Source organism: Trichoplusia ni, chromosome 4, assembly GCF_003590095.1.
Source record: "Trichoplusia ni isolate ovarian cell line Hi5 chromosome 4, tn1, whole genome shotgun sequence".
NCBI lineage: Eukaryota > Metazoa > Arthropoda > Insecta > Lepidoptera > Noctuidae > Trichoplusia > Trichoplusia ni.
Window position 1 is genome coordinate 7,477,388 of NC_039481.1, and position 25,244 is coordinate 7,502,631.

Genomic DNA, 25,244 nt, shown 5'->3' on the forward strand with positions numbered 1-25,244 from the left:
GTAAGATTTATAATACCTTTAAAGTAAATCTTTTAAACTTTTTTATATTTTAAAGGGTATAGGTATGTTTTTTGATTGACGTACCTAATTATACGATATAGGAATTGAAATAATTTTGATTGTTTTTTGGCCGATGGTTCGCAACTGTGTTCTGGTTTTGTTTGTCCTTTTGCATCTTGATTTTATGTATATAGAACAGAAATCACCTTGGACGTCACCAAAAGAATAAAAAGTGCTAACATCCATTTCAATTTTAAATCAGAACTCATAATTTAACCGCGTTAATTCTCTTTAGCATTCAAGCAATTTTCCGCTTAGCTAAATAAAGCGGATTAAGTTATTCTATTCATTTAGCCGAGCTTGATACTCAGGCCTATTAAATTTGGGTAATTTAGGATGAGCCCTCCAGCCGCTACAGCGCTTCCATTGAGGACTTGCTGACGGGTTGTAGGCCCCTAGCGCACTGCGGCGTCTGCGGTAATGCGACGCCATGATGTATTTTTAAATGTAGAATATGTCTCGATGTTTAGGATTGTTTATGTTCTTTTTTCTGTTTGTTGTTTGGTGTATTAATCAGGGTTATGACATATTTTTTTTTGTTATAAATATAATAATTTAACTAACACTAACTTTTAGAAGCCAAGCTGTGGCTATCGTACTGTATGGCATAGGCTTTTCTATAAAAGTTTATCATCAATATTAGTTGAAACATTGTTTATTTTCTTGATATTGATTTTTTTTTTAGCCATATATTTCGTTTTTAATATTCAAGCTACAAAAGATGTAATCATATAATATCCAATAATTTAAGATGGTCTTGGTTGTCTTACTAAAGTTAACGAAGGATTCATGATGAGAGAAGCCAGATACTTCAGTGTTATGCCGCTATAAACGTTACTGCAGTATACTTCTTTTAGAGTACGGATCTACTGTGCAGTGAAACCATGATTTTAATAAAGATGATGGCTATAGAGATGGTCTTAAAATGTTGCGTGTGCAGTTAGCTCATTTTAAAAAGGTAGATAGAAAGACTGGCTAGAAGAAGTGTTCCTTGAAATTAAGCTATTTCAAAAAACAGACTTTTTATAAAAATATTAACATAATGTGAAATGAAAAAAAAAACGAAGTTTTATACAGCAACATATTTACAATAGTTTCTATTTCTGACATACGTAAAACATAAAAAAGAAGAGTCTACGTGCAAAAGGCCACGTATCTAAGATTTTTGATAAGCATATAATTTAGGCGCGTTCTCTTTCTGGAGGCATGATGGCCACTTACTCCGGAGTAGGAAGTGACCCAGAATTTAAATAGATTAAACGCGATGACTGGTTTTTAGGGTTAGGCATAAAATAAATTGTTACGACTTTGTCCTAGATGGCCTAGGACAGACTGTGATACGATCAGACTTTGATTATCTTTTTTGCTTTAGAGTAATACGGCGGGCACTCATGCAATACAATACATTTTGTAATAGTATGCCGCATACATATTTATTGACAAAAAAGGCATTTCTTTACTCATTGCCATGTAACTTAAATACCATAAACCACCTGAGCATGGGCTTGTCCAGAATAATAAATACTTACCTCCTTATGAATACGAATTACTTGTCAAACAATTTGACAGCTACGGTATAAAAAGAAGACAATGTTTTGAATTTGGAACATGCGCTGACCTTGAACTGTCGTAAACAAGGCTCAGCGCAGATGTTGCGAACAATGCGATCTCCGACTGTACGCTTATTACGATTTGTCATCTAAATGACATTATTATATAATTTAAAACCATGAAGAATGTGCTAATTTGCAAATTATGGTATTAGAAGTGCAAAAATATTGTACATGATGCATAAGTTTTATTGTAAACATAAACTCAATATTTTTTAATATTTAAATGAATATTTATGTTAGATGTAACGTTGTTTTGCATAAAAATAAGCAAACTAAAGGCGTGTAATTAAGTACTAATTAGTATCTGCATTATTAAAACTTAAGGCTACGGCTCACATCCTCGATAGCCCGTCTCCATACAGCCAGCGTCATAAACAATCTTTAATTACAAAAGCAATAAAGTCTTGTTGCTCAGGTGTAGCAGAAACACTTTACTGTATGAAAAATAAATCTTGAACAAGTTTCTTTTCCTATAAATCTTTAAACATTCTTCAAAGTCTCCGTCGCAGTCCATTCATATTTTAAGTCGCGCTTCATAAGCCACAAAAGGCCCACATTGGCCACAGTTATAAATATCGCACTATACTTTAGCTGCACCGTGCTCCGATTGACCCAAATGTATTGAATGGGGAAAGAGGTCGCGAAACGGCCGCCAAGTGGGCTGGGCCAAACAACGACCCTTTGATGGAATCCATCGCGGCCCGTGATGCCATTTCCGATACCGAATCGAGTAACAATGACATAATTCTTACGAAAGCGTTCGAGAAATCATTCGCGAAACGATTACAGTTATAAATTACACTTATCGCCAAATTGCGAACGTTTTTAATAGGTTTCATTATTCAAAATTGGAACGTATAAATGATAAATGGCGCTATTCTGTGGACTGTTTGAATGCTGGAACGTGAGCCACGATGTAATAAGTATTATCTATTGTGCCTGTCTATAATACTGGCGCTAACGCTGAATTTATAAATATTTAAAAAAATAAATAGATGAAACTGCTTAGCCAGGTACTCAAAAACCTAACAGAACAATGACTGAATACAATTAAAACGTTTATACTACTTTGTTCTACTTTTAAAATTACGCTAGTTAATTACTAAAGACACAGTAACAAAGAAGTGGTTATCTTACTCTGACATAATGAATGTTTGTTGCCGAATTTCATTTCGCATCAAACACCAAACAATTCTCCACAAATCGCAATAAATACTTCGATAAAAAACATAATTTCGCGTAATTACTTCCCGCCGTCACTTGCCGCGGTAAATACGGAACAATGTCTGATAGGACGCCATTTGCATTGTACGTGTCGTATGTAATATCCGTGAGAATCGTCCCACGTCCTCCAAGACACAAGATGTAAGAAAAATTACTTAGAAGTCAAACATTTTGATTTATTTCAAGTTTTTTGGGCTCTACTTTTTGTGGTGTCTTTGATTTGTTTAACGATCAGACGTTGTGAGGTGGTTTTGCTCGTTTATTTAAAACAATATAGTTTTATTGCTTGATTTTGTCTAAAAGACTATTAAATTTTTACTTTTAAAATTTTATCTAATCAAGTTTCACTTTTATATATTTCATTTTTCTTGTGTTCAACCCCGTTTGCATAAAGATATAATTTCTTATTGTTTGACAAAGGCCTCTTTCAAATGCCCCCGAAATAATAAATCTTGCAAGCAATCCATCTTTTGGATTTCTTTGACCAAACAACTCTTGAGCAAAAATGTATGACAAATGATCCTACTGACCGTAAAATGTTACATTGTTACAACGCCGACGTTTTTTATGAAAACTAATAAAAACTTAACAAAAAGTACGAATAATAACAGTAGTACAAGTAGTTGTAGCCGAGCTAATATTCGTAAACTACAATGTTCGGCAACTTTCGGCAATCATCGGCTCAAGTCGGCTGTCACGAAAAAAGGCGCAAAATTTCATATACATAATAACTTATCTAAACAAAATGGTGGTTGTTAGATTTAGTAATAAGCGCCCTAGACATTGAATACTAACCCATTGCTTGAAGAAACTTTTGATAAAATCTTTGTTTCTCCACTTTCTAATCATGACACGTTTCTTTGTCCCGGGCTGCACTATTTTTCAACACGGTCTGACAGTTGAAGTATTTTAATAGATTCGTCCGAGAGCCGTATTAGGTTGTTAGTAATTAAAATTGCAGTGTTTGTAGGACGTAATAATGCGCTCTTAGTGGACATTAGTATTATCCATGCGCTCTACATGGTAGTGTGAATGGCTACATAATGGATTATGTGACTTAACTAAAGACAATGTAATTTAAAATAGGTAAATACCTATTTAAAAATAGTAACGCAACAGACTCTTTTTTTCCCCCAGAGTGGTTCGTAAGCAAAGGAACCATCATATCATGCCAGTACTTCTTTAACACAGAAACAAACACGTACGAAGTTCAATCAAATCACTTAGTCTTGAGGCGGTCTTGTGCCAACTTAGTTTACAAATGGACGCGCAGTTTATGTTAAGTTTCCCAAGTAAACTGTCCCCCCGACTATATTCTGACCATTAACCCCAGCTCTCGGTCTCTTCGCAAGTGCCTCTATCTTCAAATTTACTGAAAGTGTAGTAACATAAGCGAGGTATATTTATTGGTTTCCCGTCAAGACCAGACAACACGAAATAATAGTCCTCCGGGAGATGAAACGGTTGTTGTACCGAAGTCTTTAAACTGTGTCAAGTGTTTTGTGCGTGATAAAGATTTACTTAAGTGTACGGTGTCAGAATTATGGGATAAACTAATATTTCAATTTGGAATTTAGATTTGAATGTTGTATTTTTTTTATCATCCATTTTTTATAACATGTACATTTGGAAAACGCCTGCAAACTTTGACAATGTTAAGGCTGTATGATTTATACATTTCCCTGGTCTTCGTTAAGATTACAAAGTATGAAAATAAAAATGTGAAAAATAAATAAATTAAAGCTACAGCCAGCAAGTGTTTTTGTGACGCATAAATAACATACATAAATAGTCAAAGTGTCTACACTTGATGTTTCACAAAATTACTCGTTCTTCTAATAAAACAAAAAGCACCCGTCAGTCACAATTACCTAAGCAGAAGTCGCTTAACTTTGCCAATATATTGTCATAGTAATAAACTAATCTCAGTCCATTTACATTTAACAACCACTTAGTTATAACAAGTATTCGAGAACACTTCACACAGTTTTACTTTCACTTGATCTAACCATAGATAAACTTTTATTTTCTATTATAACGACGGCTTATAGTCTATGATGTTATCTTTTTAATTGCCACTTATGTTATCATATAGTGAATAATTAGACTATGTTATGATTGACCTCTTCCGTGTTTTTTCCTACACAAGATACATTGTTGTCTTCTTGTTGTCTGTTGGTGAATTAAGTGGAAACAGCGAAACTGCTATACTCTTATTTGGTATGGCATTAATAATATTGTACACGTTATGGTGCTCTGCAATGTGTTAAAAAACATGTTTCGAGTACTATGAGCTGAGTTTCAAATATAGTAACATGATTACTCTAAATCGAGACAAATATAGTAGGTATAATATATTTAGTGTGCCTCACTCACTTGCCATATTGGTAACCTATATGACACAGAGCAATGTATAGCAATTCATCAAGCTAAATTAATTCACCTTTTTTTTTTTTTGGTTAGGCGGGGGAATCCTCATGGACACCCACCTCCTCGGGGTAGGAAGTGGGTAGTGTCAGACTCTTACTGACTAAACCTTAACCTAAAAATCCGCAAAACCTTTAAAATATCTAAGCTGACTCGACAAGTGAACCTTAAAGTTAATTTTCACTTATTTCCATTTGACTCTTATGGAAACTTAAACGACGCCGCGGCTTAACGACTTGCATTAAACCTTATGTGGTGTTATAGCTAAGTAAAGAATTACAGTTAACTCAAGAAAACGTTTTAAATGCCGCTGTTGGTATTCTAGTAATTCTGCTTGAATACTTTGCAAGATACTAATTTTGTTAATTAGATCTAGCGGCTAGAATATATAAGAAACGTTGTTTATGTACTTCATCAATGCAATAATGTCACTTGAATTTAAAAATACGAGTGAAACTAATTTATAGTTTAGCTTATATAAATTCTAAAGTATTAAACTTTAGAATTTATAAAAGTTTTTATCTCTAAAAATATATTATTATTTTCAAGTCTATTGGAATAGCAAATGTAAAAATATATTTTCCCATGTTGGGCGCCAAGATTAATGGCAGACAATTAGTTGATTGATTGAAATACAAGTAATTGCTACAAAAACTGATTTACAATAATAAAGAGACCTTTATTTTCCGTCTGTTTACTTTTGCCTTACAATAAAGTTCAGTCTAAATATTTTCACAGTTTTCTCCACTACATCTGTAAAGCGAAAACGCTCACAACACGCCACTACAAATCTCAACGAGGGTTAGTCGTTTTAAAATGTGTCACAGAAAGAAGGTTTCAACGAAAAGATTTTAAAATAAAATGTGCGATTGTTTAAAGTTTCTGGTATCTATGTTTTTCTCATTCTTACTAGCGTTTTGAGACTGCTGGACTGCATTCTTGCGAATGTTTTTTTTTTAAATCTGTAACATTCATAGACCAGGCCTATGGGTAATGGATACAATAGGTAAGAAGCGCTTGGTATAAAAAGAACTGCATTCTTTTCAATCCAGCGAGCCAGAAAGCCAGCATCAATATAGTTCTGTAAAGGCCAGGTAAAAGAAAAGTCAGGGAAGAGTCTAACATTTTTCATTTTGTAATATTCAAGTCAATCTGTTAATAAAGGGTTTTCTCTTTCAACAGCCCATTTGCAACTCCCATTGTTCTTGAATAGCCTTACAAATTAATTTCGTTTATCTAACTGAAGATACCCGAAAATGGGCCCCTTTTAAATTAATCATTATAAAGCTTTGTATTTGGATTAAAGCTGGCTGGTATAACATTATTCTGTTCCAATTTTGAAATAGTTTGAAGTAACGTTGGAGGGGTGAGAAGAGGGCGGGAAATGCTTTTTACTACAGAAATTGTATATTTGTCCTCGAATATGGATATTTACAACGACTGCCAAGGTCTACAACCGTGATGTCAGTAATCATGATTTTTTGGGTTTATGCGTATCGCAGTGGGTAGGCAAGAGGTACATACTACCTACCCACTGTGTTTTTTTTAATATAAGATATAAATTACTTTTAATGTAATTGTAAAATTTCAAAATAATTATTATGCAGATATTATATCAGAGGTTAAAAACTTACTTCCGAAAGTAACAAATGGATTTCAACTACACTACATTTTTCATTTCTTATGGAATTCCATTTGATAGCCTATTTCTTGACACGAAAGATTATCACCCTTATATTCCTTTACTTGTCTCAAGAAAAACAGTAGCTACAAATACATATATAGAAACATATTCATAAATATACGGTACGTACAAATTGCAGTGTAGTTTCACAATCGTGTATCATCTAGTTTGATAACCGAAGCACAGTACTCTCAACCTACCATCACCTCTCAAAATAACACTATTAAAGATGTGGGAGTGGGACAGCGTTATACACGTTGTAGAGCGGCATCTCGCTTGTAAACAGTAGTCTTATTTTGAGAGGTGGTAGTAGGCACATAAGGTTGCTGGCAGCGGGCCAGGCTGGTGGTATCGGGGCGTTCGGCTGATAGCGATGCAACTCTATTGTTAGGCCGCTCTAGCACTGGCCTGAAATGAACGTAAAGCGAATGCACCTCAAAGAATAGGCCAGAATAGCTCTCTTCAGAGGCGACGAGGTGAGTTCGTTATTGAGCTTGTTAGTGAAACACAAAGTTAGTTAAGGGAGCTTATTTATCGCTACTTCTTAAGGGACGTAAAACTGAAATCTAAGGAAATCAGTTAGATTTATTGCTCATATTTCGATTAGGCTTAAAGTTCACAACCGTAAGTTGGCTCACTGTACAATACAATGATATCCAAACGTAATGTGTGATTTTTTTTAAATAAAAACGAATAAGTAGAAAAAGAATGCTGCCTTTAAAATAAGAACAGAAAATGAACGTTGTATTTTTTGCTCATATCATTGCGTTAGTATGTTGGTTGCATTGGCGTCAAAGAGTCTCGCCTTTCAAACAGACAGTAGACATGCCAATGTACTCTACAATATTACGTTGCGACTAGAATGCAAAACTCTTTGAAAAGATCAAAAGCAAACAGTATTTCGATGCCAGCTAGTTTTAGCGTGACTTGATTTACTCTCCTCCTTGTTAATTTAGACATTACGTTTTAAGAAATAAATCCGTAATGAAATACATCCGTTAGCAGCTGCAACATTACCATCAGTTTAGCACTGAGTACGGTACTCAAGTATCATTAAATCATTGAAATAGTGCATTCGGAATTACAGGCGGCCGTTCTCCAGCACTATTCTGACCCAATTCGTTGTTGGTTGGTAGTAAGACTTAATAGGACAGGCTGTTGGTAGATACCCATGTCGGCCCCGTGACAATATTATTTAAATACCTAGATATAATGTCAAACTATAATGCTGCGGTTTACTAAATGAGTTCCAAATGCAATTAACTTATACGGTAGGTAACCTAACAAGTTTAGAAGACATTGACGGATTCGAACTTCAAAATATGATTTCTATGTAAAGCCATTAAATATTAGAGTGTATTCTCACTAGCCAGCCATGTTCCAGATTGAAAATAATGTCATTAGCATTATAATAATTGTGGAATATCAGAGTCTGTCTGTCAGCGCGACGCTAATATGTTATTTACGCAGGCCCTGTTTGGCAAACATCCAAATGTTTCGGATACACGTCAAAATGATGGCAATTTAAACAACTGTCGCATTTATTGTCAAAAATGTATTTTTATTGTTTTATTCAATTCTTTAAATTTATGAATGTCGTAAATTTATTTTAAAAGAAGCTGTCAATGTGTAATCAGTATAAATATTTTTACATAAGCATCCTTTAAAAAAAAAACCAAATGTTTATTTACTTCAAGTAGAAATCGCCTTAATATTTTCGTTGTTATTTGAATCATGGACTAAGATGAAATTCGTCTGCATCCGAGCGAATGGTAGAAAACCCGAGGCAAGGAAAGATATCAGTCTTATTATGACAGCGGAGACGCGAACTAAACTTATTAAAATGTTTGGAGACAGGCTTTAATGACTACGGATTCTGTCTGAAATATTGTTTACCAGCAAAACTTAAACGAGCTTAACAACCGTATTTATTTCGTACCGTTCGTATTTTGATGCAAATATTAAAATTATTTCGGAAACGTAAACACATTCAATTTTGATACTGATTAAACTTAAAATTAAAAATTACCTTAAAAACCTTGTAAAAGTGAGCCAAGATCAATCAAGTCTTAATAAGTACGAACGCTTTAAAGAACTGAACATCGGATACCCGCGTTTGGCATCCAAAGACCTTTCTCTAGGCGTCCACTTATTAGGATATCATAACATCAGAGGATTCGAGTGTTGTCATGCCTTTTGCGGCAAGAGTCGTGCCGATAGCCCAGTATGGGAGGCTAGCATCAAATCTTTACCATCCATACATATAAGCATCTCATGTCCCCTTTGCATTTCAAATAAGCATGATTCTAGTTTCCCGTCTGAATTTTAAGCAAGTTTTATGATTTATTGACTGGAATGGTAAACGATAATACCTTACTGTATTTCTGAAAACGTGGGTTTTGTTCCGAAAGAGATTTTTACAGCCGTCAAAAGTTATGTCAAGTGAGTGGTTTATATGTAGAAAATAAATTTACTGGAACTGGTTTATGAACGAAATTGACAAAGCCTTTCTAAGTTCGATTTATCTGCATCAATTTGCTTCTACATTTACGCTAACAATTTCTCTTATCCAAGGCCGTATATCAAAATATCTGAACGGAATTGAGGTAGGGCCGTGCAATAACCGGCTAACCAGGTTTCGGCCTTCTTCATCCAATTACATAAATATCCTCTAGTGGTGTGCTCGGAGCAAAATGACCGTATTTGGAAGTCGCCCAGCGCAGATTGTGTTTTCGCCGGTCTTATTGAAATTCGAACGGGCCGCGTCCGCCGCTATCATAAACGTCACGTATTTGTCAGCAAGCATTATTCATTGACGGCTCGATCCTCTTTTGTTTTTCTGTGTCAATTTCCTGTATTTGTGATCATCGAGTTGGGAAGCTATTTCGGTCAGATGTTATGTATCGAGACGTTACTTGTCTCTTTGTTGTTTATTACGTTTGCCTTTGTTAACTAGCGAGGATTTCTGGTAAACTATTAAGTACTATATAATTACTTCTGTCATGAAATACATCAAAGCACGCAACATGTTTTCAGATCGAATAAATGTATAATAGATTCAAGATTAACATTTAAAAAATGTATGTACACAATTTGTATCACGCATTTCGTTAACACAGCATATTCGGCAAATGCAAATTCGGAGCTTAAATGGAATTTGTGCTAGATTGGATTTATCGATTCGATTCGGGCTGGTTGCTATGAAAATTGTTTTTTTATGATCCCTCCGGGGCTTAGGCGATGCCGCCCGATCGACTGTGCATAACATTTGTGTAATCTGACGTTAATCTGAACGACTTAATATCGAGTAACGACTTTATAAGTAAATTCTGGGAAGGTTAAAGAGACAAATTCTGTGAGGATTTTTAGGAGGAGAACAATTATATGTAAGAAAGCAATTTAAGACTTGTTGGTGGAAAACAAGTCGATTTCTTGCCACCGATGTCAGTGCTTTAAGAACAACAACCAATCAAAGTATACATGGTTTGACAGGTTTCAAAGTATTCTCATGATCAGCCGTCTAAACAGAATTATTTGCTTAAAACTTGCTCAAAAACCAACCTTAAGTTTAGGACTTTAGACTCATAATAATTGAATTCCCTATAGTTCTTAAATGAATATATTTCATATTGTGCTATATCACAATATTGACAATGTTAAACACAGTCACACATTAATTACAAACGGTTATAAAAAGAACAATTAAACGGTCAGAGCCTGTTTGGCAATTGTTTCAAAGAAAACGAAATTGATTGACATGGCGTCTAAATTAATAAAAGTGATTGCTGCAAACTTGCCAAAGATATTAATGGACTGTTATAGGTTGTATTTGATCAAATTGTATTTTATTGTTACAAATGAAATTGACGTTTAAAAAAGCATGGATTTTTGTGATGGATGTTTTCCATTCTACAGTGTACTGTCAAATATAATGTATGTTGTGTTAAGTGCAAGTTGCCTTAGACTTTTGCAAAACAAACCTATAAATCTAACAAATATGGTTGTTTTTCACAATGGTTCCATCTCGGAATTTGTTTACATAACGCTTGATTGAACGTGTATGTAAATGTACTTTAAGTTAGTAAATTGAGTTTTTTAATGTCTTACTGCCTAAAAGCCCATTAGACCAAGCTCTTTTTAAAGTGTGTATTTTATAAATAAAAGTGGAATGTAAAATAGGTCGTAATTGGAGTCCGAATGCCATCGTTTGTCCCTTTATATGGTTCGTCTGATGTCTTTAGAATGATTTTTGATTAAATACTCTTTGCATAATCAAAACTTACCAAGCCTGAAATAAGCTACAGGCTTTCGAAAGTTTTCGTCTTTAGAAGTTTCGGAGTTGGATCTGAAGCCTCGTTAGTAGGTCGTCGTAATTTAATGATATCTACCGAATCCCTCAAAACCTCATGATATAAGCCAAATTGATTCAGAAGAGTTCTTCTCGGATTTGCGAACTTCATACACAGAAAGGGCGTGATTAAATATTTATGTGAAGTTGGTCCTACATAAATTAATCGTCCTTCAGAGTTGTGAATCTAATTAGACAAGGCTTTGGTGCTTCCTCAGTTAGATGTATTTATCTCTTTGTTGTGAGCGCTGACTCGACGCAATAAACGATCCCTTGAAGAACTTCAGTTATACAGAATTTTGTGTAATTGATAAAGGCATTTCGCACCGAAACTGGGTCGAGTTTGCTTTTAATTGGGGATCAAACCTAACATAATTAGAGTTTGTTGTAAAGAGAATATTTGGTATCAGCTTCATAGGTATTTACTATTTATTAAACTGAATTTACATTTTAAGCAAGTCTTTTAATAGTCGGAAGCCTATTATGAATAAGTTAATGGTGGATTCAACTTGAGAACACTATGATTATGAAATAACAGAGAAAACGCACAAAGACAAAAGTTGAGGGAAGTCGTTTTACCACATTATATATTCGTAAAAACAATTGTCGAACAAAGTTTCGTTCATACGACGTTTCTTTCTGCTTAGTGTTCAGATCTCGCAATATGTAAGTAGTCACTGCCTGGTAGATTGCAAGTGAGTTTGTAGCACCGTTTCTTCTCAGCACGAATAGATAGGAGTTGTAAAGCTTTTGGCCAATAATTTTGTCTCTCTTACCTGACTATTAGGGAAGGTGGCGAATGCCGACTGCACTTTGTGTAGGGCGTGGTCCTGCTGGTGTCCTGGCGGCGGCCGGCCCTTGGGGAAGTGGAAGCGCGGGATAACGCGCGCCGGCGCCCCGCTGCTGGCTGCGCCGCGCACGCTGCGCTGCAGGGTGGTGTGCGCAGGCGCTGATGACGGCTTCGGCGGTGTGGACGCCGCGTAGCTCTGTGGAGGAGGTTTGTGCGTTAGTGCTGCTGATAATAAAATGAAAAGATAATATTCTTAAATGGATGAATAAACTTTTCAAAGTTTTATTAAAAAGCAATGTTCTACTTAAGTTCGACGCAAATCGTTTTAAATTCAGATTCGAAATTTTAAATCACATTTTTTAAAGGCTGAAAGGATTAAAGGATAAAAGGTTTGGCCAGTCAAACATAATTTAAGTTTATATTTTTTGATAGCCAATTCAATCGGCAGATAATCCAAGGTAAACCATTTTTTTAAAATGCCACACGCGGACGAATTCGCGAGCACAACTAGAAGTAATATAACTTGACTTCGTTGGAGATGATTTTCATGCGATTTCTTTACTGATCTGTACCTCTACCATGAGTTGCCATCGAAAACGTCAATGACGTTACTACAGTCGATAGCGTATAAACGCGGTTCGAATAGTTTACAATTGGACTCATACCATGAGTTTAAAAAACCTTGACGCGCTCGCTATCGAGAGCTCGATTGTTATTGTAGTATTCGTGTTGTCATACTTGTCATGTTGTCGAACGTGCCTAACTTCACGTCTAATGTAGTTGTTTCTTTCTAACGTTGCTTAAAAGACAGAGTAAGATATATATTCCCGAAAAAGCTTCAAATCTACATTAATAATTTCATGCAGGACTACGGTAAACTCGATCGAAACCTTATATGAATAACAAAACATAAAAAAATATTGATTTTGAGTCGACAACATATATCCGCAGATTTCGGATTATGGAGAATTTCGTTAATTTCCGATGGCAAAAAACAAACCGCTCAAGTCGCCATCTTTGCCGTTGAAGTTTCGCAAAGTGTTTTTTTTTAATTATGTTGATGTAGATATACGAACTCTTTTGATATCACAAATAGATGGACACTTTTCTTATTGCTCTTTTGGGTTTTAGTAATTTTTCATTATGAAATTAAAAGCGGTGTCGTGGGTACCTAGGAATGGTTATGTGGCGCAACTTTGGGGAGTACCTATATCTTGCGATTGATCGCGATAGTTTTGTTGGATTGTTTCATATACCGATAAACTGTGCATCTATTGAAACTAATATTATGAATGCGAAAATTTCTCTGTCTGTCAGTCTCGCTTTCACGCCAATCCTACTGAACCGATTGTATTGAATTTAAGAGATAGCCTAATGGAAACGGGGACCACCGAACGCTATAAACTGAAGTCCACGTGGACGGAGTCCTGGGCTACAGCTAGTGTTTGAATAATCCTAATAATTTTAAACTTCATAGAGCATAAAATATTCAGTAAATTTTAATATAATGTAAAATTACTTAATGAACTATTAGTTGGGGTGGAGCCTTTGTCTGTGAACGCTGACTTATTTCCAGCGTTTCCTTAATAATGAATTTATGTGTGTATGTTTCATTGTAAAAAAGTGACAGCGTGTATTCAATGTAAATTGACTTTTAACTAGTGCAACTTGATTTTAAATACTCTCTTGCCGACATGATTCTCACAAGAAATACTCAAAACTAAACAATTACTATAAACCGAATACCGTTTCACACCTTGTTTAGCAAGTGAGTTACTTAACTACAATCGCAATGGTATTTGTCGATACCATCTGTCAAATTTGTGACTCATGGTACCGTTTTCTTAGAGAAACCACCGCAAAACGTTACGCGCTCGCTACTCGCTGTCGAAGACGTTTTGAATGTTTCGATAGGTTTTATTTGTCAACTCATACTACCGATTTTAGTTTGTCAAGTGACCGCTAGGGGCGCTGTACATTTTGTCATAGATATTTTTTACGCAGACGCTAGCGAGCCCGGTCGCTCAAAACTCATGGTAGAGGTACTGATTTACTTTTTATGCCATTGTCTCAAAAACAGACAAGTTATTCTCAGAATTGCTTCCCTAATAGAAATAGAACCCGTTGCTAAGCAAGATGAACATTTCGCAATATCTATGATTTATTGCGTTTCAGATTGTTGATATTTTTCCAGTTCCGCTTGTCGGACGAGCGATGAAAACGAAATATTCTGATAAATGTGTACTGTCGGAACGATAGCGATACATCCGTTAAGAACGACAGACCGCCATTTTTTCTACGGTTACGAAAATAAATAGAACTAGTCTTCGACTTGGCTAGCACTTGACTAAAATCTCAGAAACGACTAAGATAAAATTTCAAATTGATTTAAAAAATGGTGTCCGCAAAAAGATTACAGATTTTTTATACGTTTTATTAAAATTAAAGTTTTGAATATTTCGCGTGCGACATCAACCAAAAAAAAATCAAACTAAATAATTTTCATCCTTAACACAAAAGATGCTTTAATTTTGTCTCTATACAAAGTTTATTTGCTACCGAAAGTTTACCTTCTCTGATATTCACGCAATATGCACATCTCTATGCAGACTTTACGACTATAATATCTCATACATGCTACATATAACATACTGTGTGTAATATGTATGTATATTTCCATCTGCCCTCGGCATCTTGGGTGTATAGTCGTTTCGCACCGTGACCGATTCGAACCGCGGTATGAATCGCCCAAGAGCTCTTTTTGAATGTGTCCTTTCGCACCGCGGTTCGAATCGCCCAAGAACTTTTGGTAATGGGTTGATTCGGACCACAATATGGGGAAAAAACATTTCTAATTTTGGATAGGTGAAGTCGGACAGAAGAGATGTAGTTTTTATTGTACATTTCGTACAGTACAACCAGGCACAAAATGATAAAAGATATCGTATGATGTTGATCAAACTGTGATTTTAAACTATTACAGTCTAACAAAAAAAAATATAGCTAATATTAATATACACTTGTTATACCATTTGATTGTAGATATTTAACTAGTTATAAGTAAATTACAATGTAAATCATAATCTGTGATAAGCAAGTCTGCTTTAGGCTAATTATGTTGATGAAACTGACTGTACATATATTAAACATGATTTTTAAATCGCATATTTTTTTACACTTACCACTTTTCTAATCGTCTGTCCAAATGATTAGAAATCTTTAATTATTTCTATGAGTTGAAATCAAGATACACGATATGATTATTAAGTATTTTCACTCAGTGGTCCGAATCGACCCATTCCAAAAGACACCTTGGGCTATTCGCACCGCTGCAACCACTGTGGTGTGAATCGACCTATTCAAAAATAGTACTTGGGCGATTCGGACCGCGGTTCGAATAACTCGTGGTGCGAAACGCCCCAAGACCTTCCTTTGCAAGTTCATACAAAGCCTTACAAGTACTGTAACAATTTAATAACTTTCTTTCACCTTCACCGCTTCATATTAAAACTCCAGGGGTTGTAAATATTTTGGTTTATCAGCAATGAGTTTTTAATAACTGATTTAGGGTCCACCGAAATTAAGAATTTCCTTATCAGCATGAAATTTTGTAAAAAGATACTGAAAGGAAACTGTCATAAGTTTTGGTCAGTTTTTTACGGTTGGCTAATTTTGAAATGGCTCATAAATCTTAGTTAAGTTCAGAAAAAAATCTTAAGTTAAAATCTTATTTGAAAACTTAGCTCACTCCCTTTGTAAGATTACTGCTTTATTTTGTTATCTCTTTCTTACAGCCTTTCAGATACTGATTTAAATTAAAGCAAGGATTTAGGCCACGTAATTTCAAATCACTGTACCGACGAAGTACTGTGTGTTCGACTATAATATTACGAATTAATTTTCGCTACAAATAAAACTTAATAAGGTAGTTACCATCTTAAAATTAAGCAGGTCACTGTACTGAAGAAAATTTGATAAAAACCTCCGCTAATACGTGTAAAATTTGGCTTAGGAAGTTGGCTCCTTTGCCAGAAATTTCCTCGTCGAAAAAGTTTGACAATAGCGAGGCAAAGGTCACAAAGTATAATGCCGGAAGATAAATAAATAAGCAAGAAATCTTAAGGCCGTATAAATCTTAACAAAGATCCGCTTCTAAAAAACAAAACAGTGCCGAATTATCACAAAAACAGTAAATTTTGGTCGCCATTTTTGTCATAATGTAGTACACAAAAGAATTATTGTTTTGAGAACATAATCGCCAGAACAGACGTAGAATTATGCTGCAGTGACTGAAAATGTCGAGGACGAAAATTACTTTTGTTCTACATGAATTATTCGTACGAAAATTACTTCAGTCGTAATTTAGGAGTATACGAGAAATGTTATTTCGTTATTTTTTTCGCAGATTTTAGTTTCAAGGAGGGTTATTCTGCGAAACTATTTATCATTCCTTTCAAGTTGCAGAATGAGTCCGAGGGTCGCAGAGTTTCAATATTAATTAGGTCGTAAGGGACAAAAACCTATTGAAAAGTTTGTTTTTCCATGCAGAGTTGTGTGGGTGACTTGGTGACGGCTTAATTAGGCGGCGCCGGGTTTTTTTAGTGCTGACCACATTATTCTCACCTTATGTGCTGTTTTTAAATTAGCTTTGCAATTAGATACTTGTACAAAACAAAAACTAGTTCTTTGTCTAGGAATATAATGCAAAAAAATGTAATGTTGACAATACTCTTAGACAGATATGATTTCAATCTATTCTAAACGACATAAATTGGTTTGCCAAAAAATTATAATATTATTTGACCCTTGTCAAATATGACAATATGATTAGGCGACCTGACTTATAATAGTCCTTCAGTTTGGCATTTAGGGTTCATTGTGGAGGCCTGCCTTTCACTTCCAATTTATTGTTATTAGTCTTCAAGTAGCAGTATCAGAGAATTCAATTATTTACTTTGGATTGAGGTATTTCTTTTTTGATATTATAAGGGTCACTGCACGGGCCGCGGCCTAGACCGACGTTTCTCTTATACAACAAGTCTTACTTCATGAGGCGGTTGTAAGCCTCTCACTCAAGTATTGTGCGACTGCATATTACTTGGTGGTTTGGTATAGGCTCCATTGGTACCGATTGGTATAGGACACCACGCCAAACCTACTGTGCATGTCGTGTCGAGATGCAATCTCCGCGTAGGACAAGCGTTTGTGTGATCCGCGATTGCTTGTTCTGAGTCTGGTGTCTTTGTGCAGGTGATTTGAACCACCTAGGATTCAAGGATTAACTACGTTAGTGTTGGAGTCGCTTAAAACAAAAATGGTTGCCCCTTTGTCTAAATTACGAGTTCTTAGATCGTTAGGACTTGTTGTGTAAGCGGGACAGATACCCCACACTGTAAGGAGGTGAGTAGCGGCATCTCATTTCCACAATGACACACGGCTATAGTCCTAGTCGAGCACATAGTAACCGATGAAAGGAGGTATAAATCTTTTTACGAACTACTTTTAGTTAATATCGACCAACATCTCATTTTATCAAGGACTTTATTATATTTATTACTGGTATATTTATTTTATCGTCTGGAGGCTACAGATTTTCGAGATAAAGTAGTAATAGGCGCACGACTTAAGAAAAAAAGAGATTGAATTTATCAAAGTGAATAATGAATGAATAGGAAAAAATCCATTGAAATTTTCTATTTCGTTTGACGAATAAACTAATTTAATAAGTATTTGCTCTATCTTTTTAGGTCTTTCTGAGGTTCCCTGCCTTTTTGACCGTAATTGTATGACTACATCAAAAACTGAAGTAGCAAGACTTGAGATTTTCACAGATGATGCATTTATTTTGTCAATATAGCAGCAAACAAAACAAAACAAAAATAAAGATCGAGCTTAAGCGTTGCCTAATCTTTAAGAAGTTGTTACGCGCGGTCATACTATTGTTTGCTGTTTGGTTACAAATAAATCTCAGATTGGGTTGACCCACAAATTTATTTGTCATACAGCCGAATGTTTTTCTTTACCTCGACTTCGACTTGCACTTGACCGGTTTTTCCATCTACAACCACGAGGATTAATTAAGTCTTCAAGTGCTTAAAAAAACTATGACTTAATTACAAAATCCAACAGTGAGCTGCGACATAACCTGTCAGTGGTAATTACAATATAAATTACCCCACAGCAAACTGAAGAAAAACTAAGTCAAGTAAAAACTTAATAATATTTCCCACGCAAATCGCAAACGACGTAACATGTAACCAAAACATTTGCGGACGAAGCCATTAATCTCGAGAGCCACTGAAACCACAAAAGGTAACACAATCTTATACAATACATTGTTTTTGAACTAAACATAAACCAATATAACTAGACCTCTCTAAAACATACCAAAGTAACACCATCTCTGTTCCACTCATAACTCATGTATTTTCATCTCGATCACACTTTGAAAGGACTAAGTTCAAAGAGGTCTTATTAAAATAGTTTGTCTATCATTGTAATATGTCAAAATAATAAACTAAATGGCCGCATCGCCCACGCTTTTGGTACTAAATTGAATAAAGATTGATTCGACGAAGCTAATTGTTTTACTTGCTCAAGATGAGCCACGTGATCGCGTAGAAACTATATTTGATGGGGTTTCTGCCTTATTTCTTAAAGGATTTGTATCGTGTACTTTTTTAGATATTAGATACATGAAAAAAAGAAATGGATAAGTAAGTATAAAATTATGTTCGAATATTAATACTTACGAGAAAAAACATTATTACATATCATTACATTATTAGAAGGAATCATAATCAAAGTAGTGCTCCACTTTATGCATATTAAAAACTGGTCTGGTCTTTTACAGGCCAGTCCAACAAAGTTAACAATATATACAGACGTGGGAGGCGGCTGTAAATTATACAACCGTCACAATACATAAATCATTAACACCTGTTTCAGAGCACACATCTATCAATTAATATCAATCGATTTAACAACGAATATGGTCCCATTCATAAAAGGTACACATGCTAATGAAAAACTCCATTCATCATTTCAGCTTTGTATGTCAAGCGTGGGAACGACATATTTTGAGGTTATGTCGACGATATTATTAACATACCTAAATATATTTCGGTATATACCTGCTTTTAATAAAATAAAAAAATGTTTTTAGTTTAGAAAGGAATATATAACACAGCAGGTATCTCAAAAAGAAGTTTAATTACCGTCCCAATTTAATTTTCAAACTTTGTCCAAAAATAGCCAGTTTCCACGAACTCTGGGCATAATACCGTCTTCTAAAGGTCGATGTTGTTTTGTTTCCTCGGACATTATCTACCCTGACTCTCGAGCTCCTTTTTATTGTAAAACATAAAAGCAACCGCGGGTATTAATTTGCATCGCTGTCAATTATTTTTTCCTTCAAATACAGCTAAAAGAAGGCGAAATTAATTCACCGCGCAGTTTAAATTAATGTAAGGAAAAGGTAGCTTCTGTGTGATGTTGAAAGTTTATAAATTAGATGGTAAGCCGTGATGAAGTGACTAGGTTCAGTTACAAAAGTGGTATAAAATTCTCAAGCAGTTTTCATGAACTGACGCAGTTTTTTTGGATATATTTTTCTAAAATCGATCCTTGAAGTAAAAAAACATTTCAACAATCGTTATCAAAAATTGCCAGCGATGGCCTCCGGGAGGTTTAAAATCACTTACAAGGTAATATATCAATCAAACTACGACTAGTTGAGAGACAATCGGCTTAAGCACTTACAAATGCCATTTATCTACGGGCTCTTCAAATAAAAACAATTGCAGATCACACAGTTACCAGTATACATATGCCACTCACACTTTATACTGAGGGGTCAAATACTTTGAGAAGTCTTTGTTACAATATCAGGATATGAGGCGAGTTTGGGATTAACTGAGCGATTCCAAAGTAAACTTCCTAGTTTCCTATTAAATAAACAGAACAAAGGAGAAACTCGGTTAACGATAGATAGGGATGTCGTAAAGTTGTGAACCTTCAGATATTTGTATATTGAACAGGGCTTTGTATATGTTTATAATAAGTAATATGCGTAACTAGATTTTGCCAGCGGTTTAGGTTGTGAGGATGTCGATCGGGACAAAAGAAACCAATGAGCTTTTTTAAGATCAAGCCAGTTCTATTCACATTTGGTTTACATTTAATAAGGAGGAATTCTTACAGTTATAAAATTTCTTTCTGTAGAAAACATATTTAATACGAGTATATGTCCACTACTATCCAAAGTCGTTCGTTCAGACCTCTATAATGAAATAACTCGTTTATTACCTCTTCACAATGGGTCTTACAATGCCATAACAAAGTGAGATTGGAATAATTGTATAATACACATAACAAAACTCTATATACTACTATGTGCTGTGATCCTAAATAAATAAATAAGTTCACGGATCGCTTTCCAGTCAATACGAAATACAATTTAGTCCAAAATCCAATTTAAGACAACAAACCAGGTTGGACGTAAGCTGGTTATCGTCTAAAATGGTCCATGCACTGACCGAATAGATATATATTACTTATATAAACTTTTACAGATAACTATTTACAAAGCCCGAATACTTTCTTTTCCCTCTTTAAAAAATCTGCTTCCAGTATCAACCTAAATCAAAAGTTAAGTGCCTGATTTAAGTGATATATGCTAACATGTAATATAAATAATTATGAGTATTTTTTGCAGCCCTTCTTGTCCAAAATGTAGTACATATACGGATGTTCGACATGTAAGTAAACTGTATCTAAAAGTAAATGACATTAATTCATGGGTATGACAGACTGTTTCCATATTGCTTAGGTATTGTCACTTTCATGCATTTTAGATCAGCAATATCACCTTCCGAAATGTCATCTGACTGAGAGCCAGCGCCAAACAAATATTCAAAGAAAACATAAATATTAAGTTCTAACTTAACTGTTAACCCTCACTTATCGGAAAGGCACCACAAGAAAAATCGACTACGATAAACTGTACGGCATTATGGAGTAACTACTTTTGTTTCGTGTTTGGAGTTTTTCACCTCCAGGACGTAACATATTGCTAGAATTTCCGTTGCGGAAAAGTTTTCGAGTTAACATCTGTCTGAGAGCTGAGAGGAAACCTAACGTAGTTTCCGAAACTATATTTCTTTGTTCATAACGTGCTAGTTGTTGCTGCAACCTGATTCTTCTGATTATACTTGCAAAATAGGATAGGGTAATATCGAAATAACCTAAGAAGGTTTTTCTCTAAATGGCCGTATTTGAAAGGGATTTTTCCTTAATAGTAAGTGTGGCATCATACATAATATATAATAAAATAAATTTGACTTAAATCACGAGAGATTCAGCAGCTGTAATTCAGCAGCTAATCTGCAACGAACGCGTGAATTAGAACACCTACTTTCTGCACAACATCACATTTTTAAACACTTCTTCCGAACCATAAATACAGTACGAGTAGATACGTATATATGGAGGTCGGATTCGCCGACTATTTACAATTTTACTGTCTGACTCATGGCAATGGTAACATCAATAGTGCTGAACATCGTGGTACGTACGATTCGCAATGGATTCCCTCGGTCTATATTTATAAAGAGCGGGATAGACGCGGGGGGCAGGGGGGGAGGTTCGACGCGCCCGAGCACGTGGTATAAATAGTCGCACGCGCATGTCAGCGCGCACCCGCGCACTCGCACCACACCAAATCGGGAAACGGGAATGGCCGATGGCGAGTTCAATGATAGATAGAAAATAAATCCTTGCATTATCCTACAGTAGCTGGATGCTTGAGGACGGGTTGATAATAGTTTTCGTTTCTCTGACTTTGCTTGTTTTAGAAACTTTGTAGACTGAATTCAAATAGAACTGGACGTCAAAGTACGCTTCACTGTGATTTCGTAATTTGTCTGTCTGGTCTTTTCCATTTCTGATCAGAATGTGTATTTTAGCAGTTGGATACGTCTATAAACTTAAATCTTTAATCCCAACGTATCGTGTCCTAGTAAATTTATAAGAGAATCATTTTATTCTTTAAAGAAAAAATATGCGCAACACATATCTCAGTACAAATAGGATATTTATGAAGAATTTATGCTTTTGAGGTTATTATCCTCATTATCGTTATTTCAATGGATTTCCATTTGATTTTTGATTGATAGCATCATGTGGGCGGACATGATTCTGAATTGATCCATTGAAATTGTATAATAATCTTCTGTTATTTAGTATTTCCAAACGGATATTATGTAGGAGGAGCTCAATTCACCAATTCGGAATTGAAAAAATAAAATGAAGATTAAATAATCGTTCCAGTTTTTATATGATCGCCATTTACATCGTAACATCTGTTGCCATGACGACGAAGAAGAAAAATGAGGTAGGTATATTTAAATCATGTTTTGATAATCGCCTGTATAGAATTTGGGTCACAATATTGCTAGCCAGCTTCAAGCTTCAGATTTTTAGAGGTCACGGCCTCAATAGAAAAACAAATATTCGAACGACAAACAAACGACAGTGACCTCTTTCTCCAGAAACGATCATAGATAAAAGGGAATTTTGTCTATGAGAACAATTTGTAATGAATATAATTTTTTCTCGCTTCTTTATTGTGGCTTTGGCACTTGGGATATTCTTTTGTCGCCTCATTTTGTGGTTGTGCCTATAAATTTAATAATATTCAGTGGAGAAGTGATGTTGTTTGTTTGTGTTTATTCGTTTATGACATTTGTTAACAAATATACAACCGCTTAGAACTCTAACTCTGTTTTAAGGCCCTTTTGCTTCAAAGTCTAAAAAAATAAGTATATAGCTGTGTGAGAAAAGATGTAATAAAACACTTAAGAAACTAAGCTCTCCTTAATCGTAAATAAACCAACTAAAGAAAGCGATGGTTCAACTACTTTAATCAAATATTAATGTCTAAAAATTCATAATAACATTCGTGAAGCATAAAACTTAGTTAAATTCATTGACTCGGCCAAATACGACCGGCGGTCGTAAACGTCAGGTGTTACTTTCTTCTAGTAATTATCTGTCATTTCGACAATATTGGACTTTCGTGGTTAACTTTCAACGTCCTTGACTGTTATCGGTAAATTAAGCCTTACATCGCCTATAAGAGTACTGTTGTGGTTTTTTCATTGCATTAATATACGGAGTTTTATAAAAAGGGATCTAGAAGACTATTAAGGCACTAAGGTATATCAAGTAACAGATGAACTAGTAGATAGTACAACGAATAGCCCTATATTTTTTACTGTCTTTATTAGGTATTTGAATGACCAACCCGTAGTGAAAGATCGTGGTTATCAATTAAAAGAGGTTTTAGTAATCAATAATGAGACGTTTGGTTGACTGTGGGGCTTCCTCATTATGAATATTAACCAAAACATGTTTTAAAGCCACTAAGGACTTAATTCCAGGGCCATCTGTCAGAGATGTCAAATGTTTACTCGCGACAAATTATATTTGACACTCAAGTCGTTTTTTCCTTTAATACCGTGAACACTTAAGATTTTATGCCAATCAGCTTCGGAATGTATATTTCGATGACTTATAAAGTTTTTTTCCTTAATAATGATTATATTTAAAGCCTTTCCATAAAGGGATGGCATTTCTTCAAGGGCTCGGTGTAAGGTCAATGTTGACCGCAATTAAATCTGATGGTCGTGTAACATGTCAGAAATAAATTTATTTCGACACTTATTACTATAAGATTAATTGCCTTTTGTTTACTTTACCGCCAAAACAGGTTTTTGTTTTTTTTTTCGAAAGGATTGAAGTAGTATCCGGAGCGTTTACTACGCGTTTGTTATTGGTTATTGCAGATCTATTCTCATTTCCGACCTTTTAAATGTTGAAATATCCATGAGGATTGCCACACTGCCGGCATTCCTAATAGAGGAATGTGGAGGGGGGGGTGGTGTCCACTTTTAGATTTCCCGGATCCAATTTGAATCTTACATGAACAGTCTAGTTTTTACATTCGTTCCGCTTTTTCTCCGGATGCGACAAAAGACTTACTAAAACAAATTTTGTTACCTGAATTTAAGGCAGTAAAGGTCCAGCGAATTATAATGATTACAAGATGAATAGAGTTCCGATATTCTTGTTATTTCCAAAAGTATATTAATTGAATAAAACACTCACTTGTCATTCCAAGCATATATGAATATACTTACTTATGTTATAGCTATGTAAATAATCCTCTGGAAATGTAAATACTTGGGGCTGATTAGCATTTAGAAAACCTTACGTTGTGGTTAGGAATGACAGAGCGCGTCAAGTTGAAAATGGCCGATTTTGGCGCGTATATTTTGGTATGTGTTTATTGTGTATATGTCAGTTCTTATTTTTTTATCCAATAGTAATGATGATTGACGTTGTTATATTTAATTTAAATTTACAGAATCAGTTTTAGTTCTCAAAAATTTAGATATTTATTTATTAAATAACATACACAACATAACAGTTTACACCAAATCGTTGGGCAGTCAGATATATCTAGGTTCATGAAAAACGGTCAAAGTAATGACAATGTTACGGCATTTTACTGATATTATTACCTGAATTATTCAAGCAAACAAGTCACAGAACTATTCTTGTTTATTAGGACAGTTTCGCGCGTCGCTACTTCCCGTTCTGAATTTGTAGACAACAGAAACCACGTTTAATAAAAACGTGATTTGTAAGAAGCGGTCACGTTTTCAGTAAACAAGGCCTCAGTAAACCAATCTCAAATAGCTTTTTGACTCGCCGAAAATTTAGGATAGAGCCTAAAGGATGTTCTGTATTTTGTAAGAGTTTTTGTACAGTTTCAAAATTTATGCCTGATTGCTTTCACTTAAAGTTTATTTTAGGGACTTTTAAAACGTTAAATGAATTGCGAAGTATTAAAAATATGATTTAACAATTTTATTGGTCAATTCAGTTTATCATTCGGCCTTACTATCTGCAAACGAATTTAAGTATTATAGCCTTAATCAAAACCAAATAAATTCCTATCACATTTTCGTAAAACGGCGATAAAAAGGAAAACAAAAATCAAAATACCAGTTCCCTTATTCAATCTCCGCGGGA

At 34.9% G+C, this 25,244-nt stretch overlaps 1 protein-coding gene across 1 annotated transcript in view; it reads right to left on the minus strand.

The window, feature by feature from the left end:
• Positions 1-25,244, minus strand: part of LOC113492829 — a 143,034-nt gene that overhangs the window by 16,402 nt on the left and 101,388 nt on the right. Inside the window, exon 2 of the mRNA XM_026870508.1 lies at positions 12,133-12,342. Within this exon, the coding sequence (XP_026726309.1) occupies positions 12,133-12,342 (210 nt within the window). The remainder of the gene's footprint in view (positions 1-12,132; positions 12,343-25,244) is intronic.